General features: G+C 54.5%; 8 protein-coding genes across 8 annotated transcripts; 3 read left to right on the top strand and 5 right to left on the bottom strand.

The window, feature by feature from the left end:
• Positions 1-143: 143 nt before the first annotated feature.
• On the bottom strand, positions 144-662 carry AB675_5655 (uncharacterized protein; the record flags this gene model as incomplete). The annotated part of the gene is made up of 1 exon (XM_018145886.1): positions 144-662. One exon carries the CDS (start codon positions 660-662, stop codon positions 144-146), a length of 519 nt encoding a protein of 172 aa, XP_018002058.1.
• Positions 663-1,059: 397 nt separating this feature from the next.
• AB675_5654 (Mating-type switching protein swi10) lies at positions 1,060-2,160 on the bottom strand (the record flags this gene model as incomplete). The annotated part of the gene is made up of 1 exon (XM_018145885.1): positions 1,060-2,160. The coding sequence occupies one exon, from the start codon at positions 2,158-2,160 to the stop codon at positions 1,060-1,062; it is 1,101 nt and encodes a 366-aa protein (XP_018002121.1).
• Positions 2,161-2,275: 115 nt separating this feature from the next.
• On the bottom strand, positions 2,276-3,554 carry AB675_5653 (Aldo-keto yakc [NADP(+)]; the record flags this gene model as incomplete). Its single annotated transcript, XM_018145884.1, has 5 exons — positions 2,276-2,401; positions 2,437-2,863; positions 2,939-3,058; positions 3,178-3,309; positions 3,379-3,554. The coding sequence occupies 5 exons, from the start codon at positions 3,552-3,554 to the stop codon at positions 2,276-2,278; spliced, it is 981 nt and encodes a 326-aa protein (XP_018002158.1).
• Positions 3,555-4,408: 854 nt separating this feature from the next.
• AB675_5652 (putative RNA-binding protein) lies at positions 4,409-6,814 on the top strand (the record flags this gene model as incomplete). Its single annotated transcript, XM_018145883.1, has 1 exon — positions 4,409-6,814. One exon carries the CDS (start codon positions 4,409-4,411, stop codon positions 6,812-6,814), a length of 2,406 nt encoding a protein of 801 aa, XP_018001799.1.
• Positions 6,815-7,391: 577 nt separating this feature from the next.
• On the bottom strand, positions 7,392-7,963 carry AB675_5651 (putative steroid-binding protein 3; the record flags this gene model as incomplete). The annotated part of the gene is made up of 3 exons (XM_018145882.1): positions 7,392-7,594; positions 7,680-7,775; positions 7,834-7,963. The coding sequence occupies 3 exons, from the start codon at positions 7,961-7,963 to the stop codon at positions 7,392-7,394; spliced, it is 429 nt and encodes a 142-aa protein (XP_018001849.1).
• Positions 7,964-8,620: 657 nt separating this feature from the next.
• On the bottom strand, positions 8,621-9,753 carry AB675_5650 (putative agmatinase 1; the record flags this gene model as incomplete). Its single annotated transcript, XM_018145881.1, has 2 exons — positions 8,621-9,211; positions 9,277-9,753. 2 exons carry the CDS (start codon positions 9,751-9,753, stop codon positions 8,621-8,623), a joined length of 1,068 nt encoding a protein of 355 aa, XP_018001906.1.
• Positions 9,754-10,537: 784 nt separating this feature from the next.
• AB675_5649 (General amino acid permease AGP2) lies at positions 10,538-12,840 on the top strand (the record flags this gene model as incomplete). The annotated part of the gene is made up of 6 exons (XM_018145879.1): positions 10,538-10,890; positions 10,986-11,128; positions 11,391-11,499; positions 11,578-12,313; positions 12,367-12,746; positions 12,801-12,840. The coding sequence occupies 6 exons, from the start codon at positions 10,538-10,540 to the stop codon at positions 12,838-12,840; spliced, it is 1,761 nt and encodes a 586-aa protein (XP_018002132.1).
• A 716-nt stretch (positions 12,841-13,556) lies between these two features.
• Positions 13,557-15,509, top strand: AB675_5648 (putative transporter; the record flags this gene model as incomplete). Its single annotated transcript, XM_018145878.1, has 6 exons — positions 13,557-13,604; positions 13,663-14,180; positions 14,259-14,663; positions 14,747-15,076; positions 15,126-15,200; positions 15,362-15,509. 6 exons carry the CDS (start codon positions 13,557-13,559, stop codon positions 15,507-15,509), a joined length of 1,524 nt encoding a protein of 507 aa, XP_018002068.1.
• Positions 15,510-15,888: the final 379 nt, after the last annotated feature.

The following is a 15,888-nucleotide window of genomic DNA, read 5'->3' as shown; positions in this document are numbered from 1 at the left end:
TTCTCCGATCAATTCACCACTAATAGGATGGTCTAGCCTTGCACGAGGACCGAGTGACTTCGAGGAAAGATGAAATACAATGTTACTTCAGTTCGGGCTCCTATATGGGCAATCGACGGCCCGCGAGTTGACAGTCGAGGCAGTCAGGTATTCCGCCAGCGCAACAAGTCTTCCTCGCTTCGCAGGATACAGTCCTCTGCAGGCGTCCCCGTGCCGCAGTATCGTCCAGCGGCGTCTTTAGCGTAGTGCTTCAAGTACTCCGCTCTCGTCATCTGCTTCATCACGAATTCGTCCTTCTTCTTGTCTGACGAGCCTCGTCGTTTTGTGAGGAATGAGAACCTCGACGATAGCGGATCCTTCTTGCTGCTTCCTACGTCGCTAGAAATCTGGGATGCTGATGTGCCATTTCTGCCCACGAAGCCCGCCCGAGCGACATCCTCAGGCCGCATGACAGGCACGTCGATGAGACTCTCGTCTGTGAATCTCACGGGCAGCAAGTTGGGCGCGCCGTTGCCGAGGGCTTCGGCGGTTGCGTAGGCATTCCATGCTCTACCGGATTTGTCTGCCTTGGTGGGTGAGCTATAAGAGCGGCCAGTCGCGGTGAAAGACTGTAGAGCTTCACTCGCGGGGGCGGTCAAGTGTTCGGTGCTTGTATTGTCCATGATGAGTTATCTAGTTGTCCTAATCGATGCTGACGAATCTTTGAATGCAGTCTCGGGAACGTGATGGTCATGCACTCGTCGCTGCTGGAGAAGTCTCAGGCGGGCCCTGTGACGGAGGGGCCGTTTTGTATGCTAGCGATTGCTGCTCTCCTAGAACGACAAGTCCTTTGATGGCACTCTCTTTGAATGCTCAGGTCGTGATCATTACATCGAAGATCTCGTGACCAAACGCAGGGTGGCTTGTTCCCCACAGATGTCCATTGGTGGTCTGGAAAGTCAAAAGCTTGCCCACGCACGGTAGGCGAACTTTTGCTGCCATAAATAGATCCAGTCGCAGGGTACCTATCTGTTGCTGGACTTTGGTGCGTAGAATGAAATATTGTCCCGTATTGCGTCATCAGGAGTTGTCGCGTAGTCTGGCAAGAGCGGCAGCCACACCACTGGCAAGCACCGGCTCATTCGGCTTCTCCTTTGCTCGATCTGCGTGACTCGAAGAGCCATTCGTGTTCTCGATCTCTGCCATAGCGTCCGCATCGTCGTCATCTGGACTGATCTCCTGCAGTCTCGGTCGCTTGTTGCTGCCTTCCGGTCTAGTGTTCTCCCTGGACATAGTCGGAGTGGTGTTCGAGTGCTTCAGAGAAGGCACACTTGAGATCGGCACAGGTGTGACACCACGGCTGTGATCACTGCCACTGCCACCATCCGTCATAGACGTAGCCTCTCGATACAGCCCAACATTCGTCCTCTCTGCCCTCTTGACCCGGAACGGCTCTCGCACCGCATTACACCAAGCCTTGACCTTCTTCTCGCCCCAGCCAGGCACATACGCTAATTCCTCCGGCTCAGCATTGACAGCAGCCCTCAATGACCCAAAATTGCTGATCAAACTATTCGCATCCGTCTTATTGATATTCCTCGGCGTCGTCACAAACTCCACCAAACTATCCTCGTAATTCCGTGCCTGATGTGCCCGCATCGAATCCGCCGAGGCGTGCTCATAGGACTTGAAGAGCTCGAGATATCGTCCTGCTTCCTGAGCCGACCAGCAGAGAACCACAGTGAGATTGTTGATCATGGACGTCTTGGAGAGCTCTTTGAGTGCCTCCTCGTGGTTGTTGATGTCTACCATGGTCAGCAGTATCCGCAAATTGTACAATTTCCCCAGTGCTCGTAGTCGACTGTAGATGTACTCAGGGTGCAGGCGGTGGTATTTTAACGAAAGGAACAGTGCGCATGTTGTGGCGCCTAGGACGTAGTCGCAGGGAATGTCTGAGTATTCCCATGGCAGCGACTTGACATGATTCAGGATGGGGTTGCCCTTCTGACGCGTCGACACGAGGATTGCGGAGGGACCTTGACGCTGGGGAAGTGCTTGCGGTTTTGGCTGCACTACGCGTGTTGGTCCATCGCTGCTGGGGCCAGACCGGCCAGCGGTGCCGCTTCGGTCGGCAGCATTGACCGCGGCGAGGAAGTCGGCGTCATCGAACTCCTCTGCCATTGCGCACGGCTCGCAGTGAGAGAGAAGATGGGAGGAAAGATCTTGAGAAGTAACTACGATGACGGACTTAGCCGGAGCTTATATTTCACTGCCTGCTATGCATGTCTGCCTCCATTTACTTCTCCTCGACAGTATCAACATACAGTCCAAATTCTAACCTCTCCGGAATCGGCGCACCACCAACGTCAGCTCGCTCTGCCCAGGCTCTGATCTCCTTTTCTTCCTCGTCCGACAATTGAACCTGGAGGCTTCCCAGTTGCTCTCCAGATAGTTTACATTCTTCGTGCCCGGCGTAGGGATAATATCATCACCCTGCTTCAGCAACCACGCCAAAGCGAGCTGACTAGGCGTGCACCCTTTCTTCGCCGCAAATTTCGCAAACTCCTGAGCCAGCTTCTGGTTCTTGGTGACGTTCTCGCCCTGGAAGCGTGGAAGCAATTTGCCGCGCAAGTCGCCGATTTCGATCGGTTCGGTGGCAGCGAAGGTGGAGGTCAGCAAGCCACGGCCGAGAGGAGAGTAGGCGATCACGGGAACCCCCAATTCGCGGCAAGTGGCTAGCAAGTGCTTCGTCTTTGCTGTCTCGATATCTAGGGTGAAGAGTGAATAGTCGAGCTGGACGGCAGCAACGGGTGCGATCTTGACAGCCCGGCGGAGACTGTTGGCCGAGAGGTTGGAGAGGCCGATGTGGTGGATTTTGCCTTCCCTGTCGGCACACAGGTCAGTATGTATATGCGCTGCGACTGTTGAGAAATGGAGTGGGCGCAGAAAGGGCGCTTACTTTTGAAGCTCAACCATAGCGCGCATCGTTTCCTCGATCGGTGTCTTGTTCGAAAGGTTACTCAAGCCGCTCGACTGTCCTATATCATACATACCTTGGGGTCTGGGTGGTGACAGTAGTCTGATGCGATACAGTCAGTAAGTGTCCCGTGCTGCTCCACCCCTCGCGTAGAACTCACATAGGTCGATGTAATCGGTCTGCAGCTCCTTCAAGCTGCCTCAACGGCATTATTGCAGAACTCGGCGTCGCTTCTGGTGGCATAGTTGGGGTCTCCCTTGACGAAGCCAAACTTGGTTGCCAGAAAGATCTCCTTGCGCTTGCCAGTGCGCGTGAACCATTCGCCTACCGTCTTCTCGCAATCACCGTACAAGCTGTTGAGAGCGCAACATGGTCAAAAGGTCTTTCATGACACACAGGGATCTGGCTTAGACTCGACGTACTCAGCAGTATCCCATAGGGTGGCGCCAAGCTCCAGCGCTCTGTCGAGGATCTTGTACTTTCCTTCGTCGTCGGGAGCCGCTCCATACACGCCAGCGAACATCATTAGGCCGAAGCTCATGGCTGGCACCAGTGGTCCATCCTTGCCGAGACGTCGTTGGGGAATATTGCTGGTCATATTGAATGCGTGCTTTCTGACGACGATGAGACGGGCGACAGGTGTGTTGAATGGGCTGTTGTTACTTGCTACATGCTGTCGCGCCCCTTATATACGTCGCTGATCGTGCATCATGCAGCCTTGTCGGACTTAAGTCATTGGTAGCCATCTACTACCGCCTTCAGCAAATCACAGGCCTGAGAATCCGAGCTGTGGGTAGCATCCCATCTACATCACAACAACATCTGCACTTAGCTTGGATCAGGCCTGGTTTAGCAATGTCATATCGTTGAGTAGCAGCAGAGTAGACCAGACACAGGTGGAGGCATCGAAAGAAGCCCTTCCAATAAGAAGGCCCCGAATCCGAGATGGCGTGGTTCTTTGCTTCATCTTGCGGCCTCCCGGCTAATATAGCCGTAGACTCCTTGTAAGAGGTCACATAGGTATGGCACTCATGCCATGCTCAGGCTGGAAGGGGACATGTGCGGCCATTGTTCGTTCCGAGCTTGGACAGCAGGTATCACAACTCACCACGCTCGTCCGGGATAGTGCGGTTGCGGACGAGAGCAGCAACTCCCCAGGATCGCGTCCTTGATTCCGAGTGACAGGAGGGTGCATTGCAATATGGGCGCCCAAAGGGTCTTGCCAAGGTGAAAGCACTGTGATAGGCCATTTCGGTTGATAACGAAAGCCCACATCAAGGCGGCACGATGGAGTTTGGAGGATGAGGACAAGGAACCGTGACGACGAGAGGACATAATGAATGGCCTTATCGATAAGTGCTCTTGGAGTAGCCCAAAATTTCGGGATTCACAACTTTTGTTAGTCCTCGCCAACTTGAACCACATTCTCTCACAGACCCTACTCAATCCGAGATGGACTCCTCAAGCAAGCGGCGAAAGCTCTCAAACGGCGCTGCTGCCTCAACAATACTCGCCGAACCTCAAGCCACCACCACCAAGGACACCAACTCTGACCTTGCATCAACGACCAAACCAACCGCAGAAACCAAAACCCGGTCCTCCTCGCTCTTCGTCCGTTCCCTTCCCGCCTCGGTCACGAACGAGAGCCTAGCCGCACATTTCTCAGAGTCCTACCCGCTCAAACACGCCACTGTCGTTCTCGACCCTTCAACCAAGATCTCCCGCGGCTTCGGGTTTGTAACTTTCACAGATCACGCAGATGCAGCCGCCGCAGCCGCTGAGTTCGATGGCAGCACGCTGCTCGGAAGGAAGATCAGAGTCGAGATCGCGGAAGCGAGGCACCGTGATGGCGCTGCCGGAGGTGACTTGGCGGTTACGAATGGTGGTGCGGTGGCTGTTGACGCTGGGAGTGAGAGATCTGAAAGAAGGAAGGTGGGCAACTCGAAGAGCACGAATACGACTGGCGAGCGGCTGCGGAAAGAGAGGGAAGATCAGCGCAAGGAGTCCCAGCCGCCACGTTTGATCGTGCGGAACCTGCCGTGGAGCATACAGACAAGCGAAGATTTGACGAAGCTGTTCCAGAGTTATGGCAAGGTGAAGCATGCGGTGGTGCCGAAGAAGGGTGGGAAAGGGGAGGGCTATGGATTTGGCATTGTGATTCTCAGGGGAAGGAAGAATGCGGAGAGGGCGCTGGAAGGCGTCAATGGGAAGGAAGTTGATGGGAGGGTTGTGGCTGTGGACTGGATGGCGGAGAAGGAGGAGTGGGAGAAAGTCAAGGAGATCGAGGCGCAGAGTGCGGCTGAAATGGGGATCAACGGCAAGAGTGGCGTTGAGAAGCAGACTGCGAATGGCGTGGAGGATGCGAAGGGAGATGTGGACATGCAAGATGTCGCAGAAGACGAACACATTGACGACTCAGACTCGGATGCCGACGAGGGCGCTTCCTTGCCATCTAACCCGTCCGGGGCTGAAGAAGACAACCTCATCGACCCCTCCGCCGACCTGCCTGACCTCGAAGACAAACCTTCCACAGACAACACGACAATCTTCATCCGCAACCTCCCCTTCACCACCGACGACGCCACCCTACGCGAGCACTTCACCACCCACTTCGGCCCAACCCGCTACGCCCGTGTCGTTTATGACCACGCCACCGAGCGCTCCAAGGGCACCGGCTTCGTCAACTTCGTCGAGGAATCCGACGCCAAGGACTGCGTGCGAGGCGCTCCTAAGAAGTTAGACTCCGACCCTTCTGGCAGCGTACTCAATCGCAACCGCCACGGCCCACAATCCACCCACTCAATCCTCCAAAACGACGCCTCCGACCCTTCTGGAAAGTACACACTGGAAGGCCGCATCCTCCAAATCACCCGCTTCCTCCCCAAACCCACCGCCGACGCCCTCGCCTCGCAGTCCGCCCTCTCCCGCGAAAAAGCCCGCGAGCGGGACAAGCGCCGCCTGTACCTCCTCTCCGAAGGCACGATTCCACGCAATAGCAAACTCTACGAAATGCTCTCCAAGCCCGAACTCGACATGCGAGAGGCCAGCGCTAAGCAACGACAGCGCCTGATCAAGATGAATCCGAACTTGGGCATCAGTCTTACGCGCTTGAGTATCCGCAACCTGCCCCGATGGGTCACGTCCAAAGACCTCAAACAGCTCGCGCGAGAGGCGGTAGTGGGGTTCGCGTCGGACTGCAAAGCTGGGAAGCGGTCCGCCCTATCAGCAGAAGAGAATCGGAGGGCAGCCGACCTTATGGCTGAACTCGAGACCCAGCGCAAGAAGAAGGGCGTGGGTATTGTTCGACAAGCGAAGATTGTCTTCGAGGACTCGAAACAGGGCTCCAAGGTGAAAGAGGGCATGGGTGGGAGGAGTCGAGGGTATGGGTTCGTGGAGTACTGGAGCCATAGGAGTGCGTTGGCCGGGTTGCGGTGGTTGAATGGGTATGTGCTGAAGCCGAAGGAGGGTGGTGAGGGTGAAGGGGAGAGGGGCAAGAGGCTGATCGTGGAGTTTGCGATTGAGAATGCGCAGGTGGTGCAGCGGCGCGAAGGACGAGAGAAGAGAGGAAGGGAAAGGCGGGACGGTGGTGAAGGGGAGTGGGAGGGCATCGAGGATGATGAGCAGGCGGCTGGTACAAAGGGGATGGGCAAGAGGCTCAGCGGTGCTCAGCAGAAGAAGAGGAAGCGCGAGGCAAGCGCGAACGGGAACTCGGTCAAGTCCAGCGATGGTGGGAAGAAGGGCAAGAGCAGCCATACAGAGACCGAGGCAGCTGGTAGTCCGGACGAGAAGAACAAACTCGCCAAGCGCAACCGCATCATTGCGAAGAAACGCTCGGCCAGGAAGGCACGGAAGGGTTGAACGCCCGAGGCAGCCGCGCCATTCTGAGAGTCCGAGGCTCTGGACAGCGACCGCAACCTCGTGGACAGGCAGTCCCGCAAGCAGTATTGTGTACTATGTAGAAATCTTGATCTCCCGGCAAGCCTCCGGCGACTGGACAGATAGAAGTGCTCAAGCGAGAAAGTCGGCTTCCTTTCGTGGCAGAGGTAAGGCAGTGAGATGAAATTAATTCGCCTGGGCGTGCCAGACAGGTTTGGAACTTGGGTGTCGTCCAGACCGCCTGACATAGAGGGCTCACGTAGGGATACGGTTGGTTTAATTATGCTCCGAGTCGGTTGGGTTGCTTCACTGCCCAGATGGATGAGCTACTGGAGGCCTAGTCAGACGTGTTGGTGTTGTGCATCGTACAGAGAAATTGGGTGTTGGGCGGGCAGGAGTTTGATAGTCTCTTCTCTCAGAAGGTGCAGATTGATTTCTGGAGTGCGAAGGCCGTGTCATCGTGCTTTCATATGGCTTTCTGGGTATTTCAGTCCTCAATTTCACCATCCCTCGCTTTGCAGACCTCAATTTCAGGTACCATTTACCGCATAGGTAGTTGCTAGATCTTCGGCTCCTCCATGCCAGGCGCATCGCTCGCCAGACTGATCTTCCCAACGATGTTATACCGCTTGCTGAAGAACGTGTACCACTCGTCGAGCACCGTCTTGTGCTTGTCCTCCAGATCTGACCACTCGGGAACGCAGTCCTCGGCTTTCAGGCTGGATGTGGCCAGGGCGCGGGAAGGGTCTTTGCCGGAGAAGACTGTTGTGGAAAGAAGGCGCGATATTAGTGGGGAGTTGACTCGACTGTGGAGGGAAGGTTGAGGGAAGCGGGAGGCCTTTTGTACCTGCATAGTTCCCTCCAGGGCCGTAAGCGTTATTTCGGCTCACGTCAAAGACCGTGCCTTTGACTGCTACCCATGCTGGTTTGTCTGGGCTCGTGCCTGCAGGTCCGATATCAGTCAAGCCTATACGCGCGATTGTGACATGTTGGGCTCGTACCATCGTGCTCTTTCAGCTGCTCGTAGGTGATGGGATCATTCTTGGGCTCGGCGATCTCGACAGGTTGCTTGGGAGCAAAGCTCTTGCGCTCTTCTAGATGTGGACGTGGTGAGGCGAGAGGATCGGCCATAATGGCGAGATTATATAGTTCAGCTCAACGAACCTGGTTCAGAAGTAGACACTAGTAATAGTCTCGTGAGTATCTAAGAAGGAACAGACAACTTAGGCGACCGCAATGTATATAGAATGATGTCTCGTGATGATGGTAGTCTGGGTAGTGGAGGGGTGTTGTCGCAGCTGGGACCGCCGATTACATATTGCACAAACAGCCACTCCCTTTTCACTTGGAACCCCTAGGGGTTGTACTAGCGGTAGGCTTGAATCCCTCCCAAAGTATGCCAATGATACCCGTTATGTGGCAGCAGGGGCTTGCAAATGGAGGATTTGGGAGGACAGTTGCACGGGAGCTAGACCGCTAGAGGCTCTGGATCGATGCTTACACAGCAAAGGCACCTGGGCTGGTAACTGTAACGGGCAATGCTTGTTCAGCGTGCAGTGAGTCCCGGGCACTGAGATCGAGTGCGTCAACACCGATCACAACCCAGCTGCTTGCCGGTGCCCCTCTTCTCGAGGATTGAAAAACGTCGTTGCCCCGCGATCTCCAAATTTGGCAGGAGCAAAATGGGCCTTTAGTTATTGGCTGGCGCGTCAATGAGTTCTAACGCGTTCTCTAGTTGGAAGGCACTGGCATTTACTCCTCGTGCTACTGTCCAACCTACTACTGACCTCAATCAGCATCTCGCGAAGCCTTCACCGGCGTCTGCACCATCAAAGTCATCAAGCTGTGAGCCACCTCGGCCGCTGCAAGGACGGTCGTCTCGCCAGCGTTGTCATACACCGGCGCAACTTCGACGATATCCGCCCCAATGACTTTGAGCCCCTCGAGTCCGTCAAGTATCGATAGCAGCTCTCTCGTAGTCCATCCTCCGACCTCAGCGGTGCCTGTTGCCGGCGCATACGCTGGGTCCAGTACGTCTATGTCGACGGTTATATACACATTGCTGTCACCCACCCGACTCTTCAATTTCTGTATGATTCCACTGATGCCCATGCGGTCAATATCTCGGGCAGTCACAATCTCGAAGCCGCATGCTTTGTCATGCTTCCAATCGTATTTCTTGTTCACTGCGGGAGCCCTTATGCCAGCATGGATGGAGTTGTTCAGGACCAGTCCCTCTTCCACGGCGATGTGAAGGAAGGTGCCATGGTTGACACCAGCATAGTGCGAGATACCTCCACCGAGGACTTTGGGATCCCAAGTGTCTATGTGGCTGTCGAAATGAATCACATTGACGGGCCCCAGTGATGGACTGTCGATCTGAGGGCAGCAAGAGTCGTTGTGTGGTCACCTCCCAAAGTGATGATCCGAGGCACGCTGCTCACGTCGGAAGCATTGGTATGCTTCCCAGAGACTTGCTTGTGTGCTGAGACGAGCTGCTTTAGAGCTGCTGTGTTGTCGAGGAATGTCAACGGCGCGTCACCACAATCTATGACCTTCGCCCAGCTTTGAAACGCATTCTCGTGCGTGTACGCGCTCCATCCAGCGCTGGCATGAAGTCGTCTGGAGCCAAGGCGAATGCCTGTAGGACCGAAGCGAGCTCCAGGTCGTCCAGTTGTAGCGGTATCGAAGGGCGCCCCAAGAAAAGCGATGTCATATTGCTCGTCGCTCGTTGACAGACAGTGTTGCCATGGCAGGTTGGCAAACGTCGTTAGACCAGCGAATTTCTGATCGCCTTCGAAGCCCTCGCTCGCAAGCACAACTTGGTCGTCCGGCCTGATTTGCAGCGAATCGGGAAATATGAGCTCCCTGGCGAGACACGCCCCAGCCAGCGCAAGACACAAGACCGCTCTTCGACACATTCTTTCCTGTCACACGCAAGCAAAAGCAAACAAATCACGTCACTCCCAAGGTCTAGATGACAATTCTGGTAGACTGGTCTCGACTCTCTGAAAGCTCAAGAATAGAGCCTAGGTCCCCAATGCCAAGATTTCTTCTGCCGTTCATGCGGAGATGTCGAGCCGTCAGGGTCGAAGCGACAACTTAATCTACCGCGTCGGCAGGGACGATGTCTGATCTGACAGGGTGTTCGAAGTCTTGACTGCATAAGACTGCATGAAAAGGCGACGATGTACAAAGTCGTGCCCGTCAGCTTCACCGTCTGACGCCTCTTCGAATGTCAAACTATCATCCCACGGGCATGCCGATCCGATGCCGGGCCTCTACGCGCACGCGAGGTATAGCGGGATTTCGCTTGGCAACCCACTCCCGCGCCACGACTTTTGATTTCCACTTTTCTTACTGGTTCGTCTCTAGTGTCTTGAGGTCTGCCAATACTCTTAGAGCACGCTTGGCCGCTCACCAGTGCGACCTTGCTTTGAATTGACGATTCAGCTACTCCCAAAGCCCTGGTAGTGCCCCAGAAGCCAAGATGATAAGCTCCGTCCATCCAAAGACTTTATGGAGACAGTGTGGAGCGAAGCGTAGGGAAAAGCAGCTGGATCTTGCCTCCCGCGTTTCTCGCAATTGCGCAGATGATCCTTCCAGCTAGCCTGGACGGAGTGAAAGCTGGGTTTACAAATTGATCGACTTCGCCAGATCCTGTCAGACGAGCTTTTCATGTTTTTCCACTGCTCCTGAGCCACCATGTCTTCTGGAAACGGCCCAAGTGATGGTCCTTTCAACGAAAAGGGCGCCCATGCAGTGACTGGCCCTCAACCTCAACGCACTGGATCCGTCGATAACAATGACATTCGTCGTGGATCCCGAAAGGGATCTCTGGTGGCGTCACTCAAGGCCGGATATGGCATGGCAGAGCCAGAGGTGTCTGACGAGGAGAGTATCAAGCACGGTGTTGATATGACGCACCGGAACCTGAAGGCGCGACACATCCAGCTTATCGGCATTGGTGGCACTATCGGCACAGCTCTCTTTGTCCAAATCGGCAGAGGTTTGATCAACGGTGGCCCAGCATCTCTGTTCCTGGCTTTCACCATTTGGTACGTTATGCCAGGACGAAGTGTAGTTCGCAAGGCGACCTTACCCCACCGACAGCCGTGATGTGACCGAGAGCCGCCTACTGACGCGACCACAGGTGCACGTTCATCCTTGCGGTCACGAACTGTGTCGCTGAAATGGTGACTTATTTACCAATCTCGTCACCGTTCATTCGATTTGCCGATCGCTATGTGGACGAAGCTTTCGGCGTAGCTGCTGGGTACAACTTCTACCTTTTCGGTATGTCCCCTTTCTGCAAGCCTGAACCAGTGAGCAACTGGGAGCTAGTCTGGATCGAGCAGCAGAGACAATTGTCTTGGAGGCTCAATCTGCCTATCCTGGTCTCCTGGATAAGGTGTTCTCTTTGTTCTGCCAGCCTACCTCAAATCCCACGAACGGCCACTTCGTGGTCGTCTAGCTTTGGCTCGAGATCCCCTAGTCTCTCATCTCACACATCCCTCCAAAATTCTGGTTCAGGCTGACCAATATCGGCGGTAAACAGAGGCGTTCCTGGTCCCATTCGAGATCGTCGCATGCAACTTCATAATACAGTTCTGGACCGATGTCATTCCCACTGGCGCTGTCATTGCAGCGATCATCCTTGCTTATGCGTAAGTACTCGTTCGTAGAGCTCAACTTGCTGCTTTGAGTGACGCGATGGTTTTGGGTCTGATACTGACAACATTCAGTGCTGCAAACTTGTTCGCAGTCAAGTACTATGGCGAAACAGAGTTCTGGCTGGCGTTAGGCAAGATGCTGCTCATCGTAGGACTGATCTGCTACACATTCGTCGTTATGCTTGGCGGCAATCCTCTCAATGACCGCTTTGGGTTCCGATACTGGAAGAATCCTGGCTCTTTCACAGAGCTTTACTATGACGGCTCACTTGGGCGCTTCCTGGGCTTCCTACAGTGTTTGATCCAGGCGTCCTTTACCATCGCCGGTCCTGACTACGTGGCCATGGCAGCGGGTGAAGCCGAGAACCCTCGCTATGTTATGCCACGTGCATTCAAGGCTGTCTTCTATCGACTGATGTTCTTCTTCGTCATCGGATCTCTCTGCGTCGGCATCGTGGTCCCATACAGTGATGAACAGATGGTCGCGGCTTTCAAGAACGGCGAGCCTGGTGCTGCTGGGTCACCATATGTTGCGTCTATGACCCGGCTCAGGATCCCTGTCCTGCCGCACATTGTCAACGCTATGGTCCTCACCAGTGCCTTCTCCGCTGGCAACAGCTACTGCTATTGCGCAAGTCGAAGTCTCTACGGTATGGCACTCGAGGGCAAAGCTCCCAAGATCTTCACACGCTGCACCAGAAACGGCGTTCCGATCTACGCTGTAGCCTCGGTCTTGCTCATCTCACTGCTGTCGTTCTTGCAACTCAACAGCGGCTCTGCTACCGTGCTCAACTGGTTTGTCAGTCTGGTAGGCGCATTCCCACCGGTCACCGTCTCTTCACTCTTGCTGACCGATCCCAGATCACCGCATCCCAGCTCATCAACTTCTCGGTGATGACGTTCACTTTCCTCCGCTGGAAGAAAGCCTGCGAAGCGCAGGGTCTCGATCGCAACAGCCTCGTCTACACTGCTTGGTGGTCGCCATTCACTGCGTACTACGCGCTTACAGCGACCATGGTCATGACATTCGTTGGCGGCTACACGGTCTTCCTTCCCGGGTTCTGGGACATTCCGACTTTCCTGTTCAGCTACACTATGGTCGGCGTCTTTCCTGTGCTCTTCGTTGGCTGGAAACTCATCAAGAAGACCAAATGGCGTGCACCTCATGAGGTCGAGCTGCGTCCAAAGGAGTGGCATGAGGTGAATGAGTATGAGGCGCAGTATGTTTATAAGCCACCGAAGTATGTGCAGACCTGTCTCTATTGCGCTGTCCGAGGTACTGACTTTGTGGATAGGAGCAAGATCGTATACTACTGGGACAAGATCTTCTCATAGGTGCGGACCACCGTGTTCGCGCAACAAGCAAGTGTGTCGCGGAATGCTTCCATTCGATCGCACAGCGACGCTGGCCTCTCGAGTGCAATGCTAACCCTGACGAGGCACTTGCTTCCCAACTGACCTAACGCAACAATTCCGGCGATCAAGATATATACAATGACCACATCTGCACTCCCAATGCGCCGAAATATCACATTCTCCTGCTTCATGAGATCCAGTCATTCGTCCAGAAAGTCTTCACTTGTGCTTTCGACTCCTACTGAGGTAGTCGAATCTGTCCATGTGGCTCAACTCGTCACTCCTATGTGGTCCTGAGTCATCCTGCATGATGCCCAGCCGCATATCGGGGTAAGGTGCGGAGAGATCGCTCTTGCCAAGTTCGATCTCCTCACCTTCTTCCCGCTCTCGTGCGTCCTGCACAGATCGGATTTCCACTTCACACCTTGGCTCACAAATCCAACGTGCACAATTTGTCTCCAATGGCAGTTCCGACCGAGGCTGCCAGAAGGCGGCTCTCGCTGATTGCCCTGGTTTGCCGGCTCTCGGTTAGGTAGGTACACTATCTGGATTGTGATGTTATATGACGATCTCGGTAGAACGATGAGTAAGTTACATGATGTGTTTTCACTCAAGCACGTTGGGTCTGGTAAACATCTCATGCTGCACTTCCTGACTTGAAGCCCTCCCACTATTCCACACCGAACGCAGCGAATATGGCTCACCATGATGAGAAGGACGACTATGCTCGCCACCTGGAACAGGTACCCATGCAATGTTTCCCTCGCGGCGGGCTTCAATCACCACTAACACCTGCCTCAGAACGACTCCTCGTCAGACAAAGACAAAGAGCTCCAGCATGGAGGCCGAGATGGAGGCATCGACGTTGCCCGAGTCCTCGAGGAAGATGCTTCTGCTCCTGCTTCTGGTCCCGAGGAGAAGGACGATAAGGAGACACGAAGGGTCATGAGAAAGATCGATTTCAGACTTTTGCCTTGCTTGGCTGTCATATATGCATTTGCTCTAATCGACCGTGTGAATCTACCGAACGCACGAATCGCCGGCATGGACGAGGACCTGCAGCTGTCTGTCGGGAACCGCTACTCGTTGGTTACCATGATTTTCTTCGTGCCGTACGTCATCTTCCAGTTTCCTGCGAACATCGTTATTCGCAGACTCGGTGCAGCATTATGGCTCTCGTCCCTCGTCATCGCCTGGGGTGCCGTTACGATCGGCATGGGTTTCACTACTCACTGGACGCAATTGCTGGGATGCCGAGTCCTTCTCGGCGTCCTAGAGGCGGGCTACTTCCCTGGTTGCGTCTTTCTCCTGAGTTGCTGGTGAGTCTTCCCCCAGAAATTCCTTCCAAACAGAGCCTACTTACCTCACCCTCCACTCCAGGTACGTCCGATACGAAGTTCAGAAACGTTTTTCCGCCTTCTACCTCCTGGCCCTTCTGGCTCCGGCTCAAGCAGTATCCTCGCCTGGGGCTTGTCCGAGATGAAGGGAATCGCAAATCTCAATGGTTGGCAGTGGATCTTCGCCATCGAAGGCGCAATCACTTGCGTCCTAGGATTTGTGGGATACATGTTCATCGTCGACTTCCCGGACAAGGCAACGAAACCGAACATCGTCACGCGAAAGTCATTCCTGACCGAAGCGGAAGCAACGATTGTGATTAATCGCATTCAGAGGGACCGAGGCGATGCTGTTGTTGACAAGTTGACTGTGCCGCTGATTCTGAGCCACTTGAGGGACTGGAAAATCTGGGAGTTTGCATGGCTTTACTTCCTCAACAACATCGTGACCTACTCCTTCGGCTTGTAAGTACCCCGAGGCAACCCTGAACAGCCCCTCCAACCTCACTCAATACAGCTTGCTAATCACGCCTGCTTGCGTCTCCCAGTTTCCTCCCCATCATCCTCCGCAACGACATGGGCTACTCCGTTGCGCTCTCCCAAATTCTTGCCTTCCCACCATACGTCGTTGCAACCGTGTGGATGTTCACCACGGCCTGGCTTGCCGACCATTACCGCAAGCGCGGCATCATCATCATTTGGAATGCCAGTACTGCTGTAGTCGGCGTTTCCATGATGGGGTTCTCGACGAATCCAGCGACACGTTATGCGGGAGTCTTTCTCGGTGTGTGTGGTGCCAACAGTAACGTGCCGAGTCTGCTGAGCTATATGCATAACAATATCGTGGGTCAGATGAAGAGAAGTGTGGCTAGTGCATTGTATGTTTGGCTCAGCTTGATTCAGTCGTTTCACTGACATGGAGACTAGATTGATCGGCGGCGGAGCCTGTGGTGGTATTGCGGCGGCGAACATCTTCCGCCAGCAGGACGCGCCGAAATATCTGTGAGTCGTCCATCGCTATCTCTTCCGGTCCCATACCATACCAATGATGAACGAGCTGTTCGTTCTCATCGGTCGCATGGTCTTGGAACAGCTCTCTTTCCAGTATCCTTTGATAGAATTGCTTCATGCCTACTGACGCTTCTGGTGTACCCACAACATAGGCCAGCAATGTCAGTCGTTATAGCGACCCAGGCTCTCACGGTGCTGCATGTCCTCAAGAATTTTGTCGTCTACTCGCGGAGGAACAGGAAGGCAGACCGTGGGGAGATTGTACTTGAGGGCCAGGTCGGCTTTCGGCAAACATTGTGAGCGAGATCACACAGCGAGACCGCTCATATACACAGGCCGTCATGCGATAACAATCACTGATGCCACCATTAATGTCAGACGAAGGATTGGACCGCAATGAACGCCAAAGGTCGCCCGACAGCTCAACCACTGGCACGCCGAGGCTACAGGGAAGGCATGGCAGAAGAGAAGGCAGAGCACTGGGATCAGGCACAGTAGCAGGGAAGGCGAGGTGAAAGAGGAAAGTCAAAATGGGTTGGATGAGCGGTCGACCTAGCGTTGGATGGGTCATCTGCATATAGGCGCTAAGATTGTCCAATTGATAAGTTGTCTGCTCGAGTCGACTGATAAGTCAACGAAAACGTGCCAGAAAAGTCACGCCCTACCTGCTTCTGCCCGG

This window comes from Cyphellophora attinorum (assembly GCF_001299255.1).
Source record: "Cyphellophora attinorum strain CBS 131958 chromosome Unknown Contig8, whole genome shotgun sequence".
Classification (NCBI taxonomy): domain Eukaryota; kingdom Fungi; phylum Ascomycota; class Eurotiomycetes; order Chaetothyriales; family Cyphellophoraceae; genus Cyphellophora; species Cyphellophora attinorum.
Note: the sequence above shows the minus strand (reverse complement) of the source record. Positions and strands in the feature narration are given on the sequence as shown.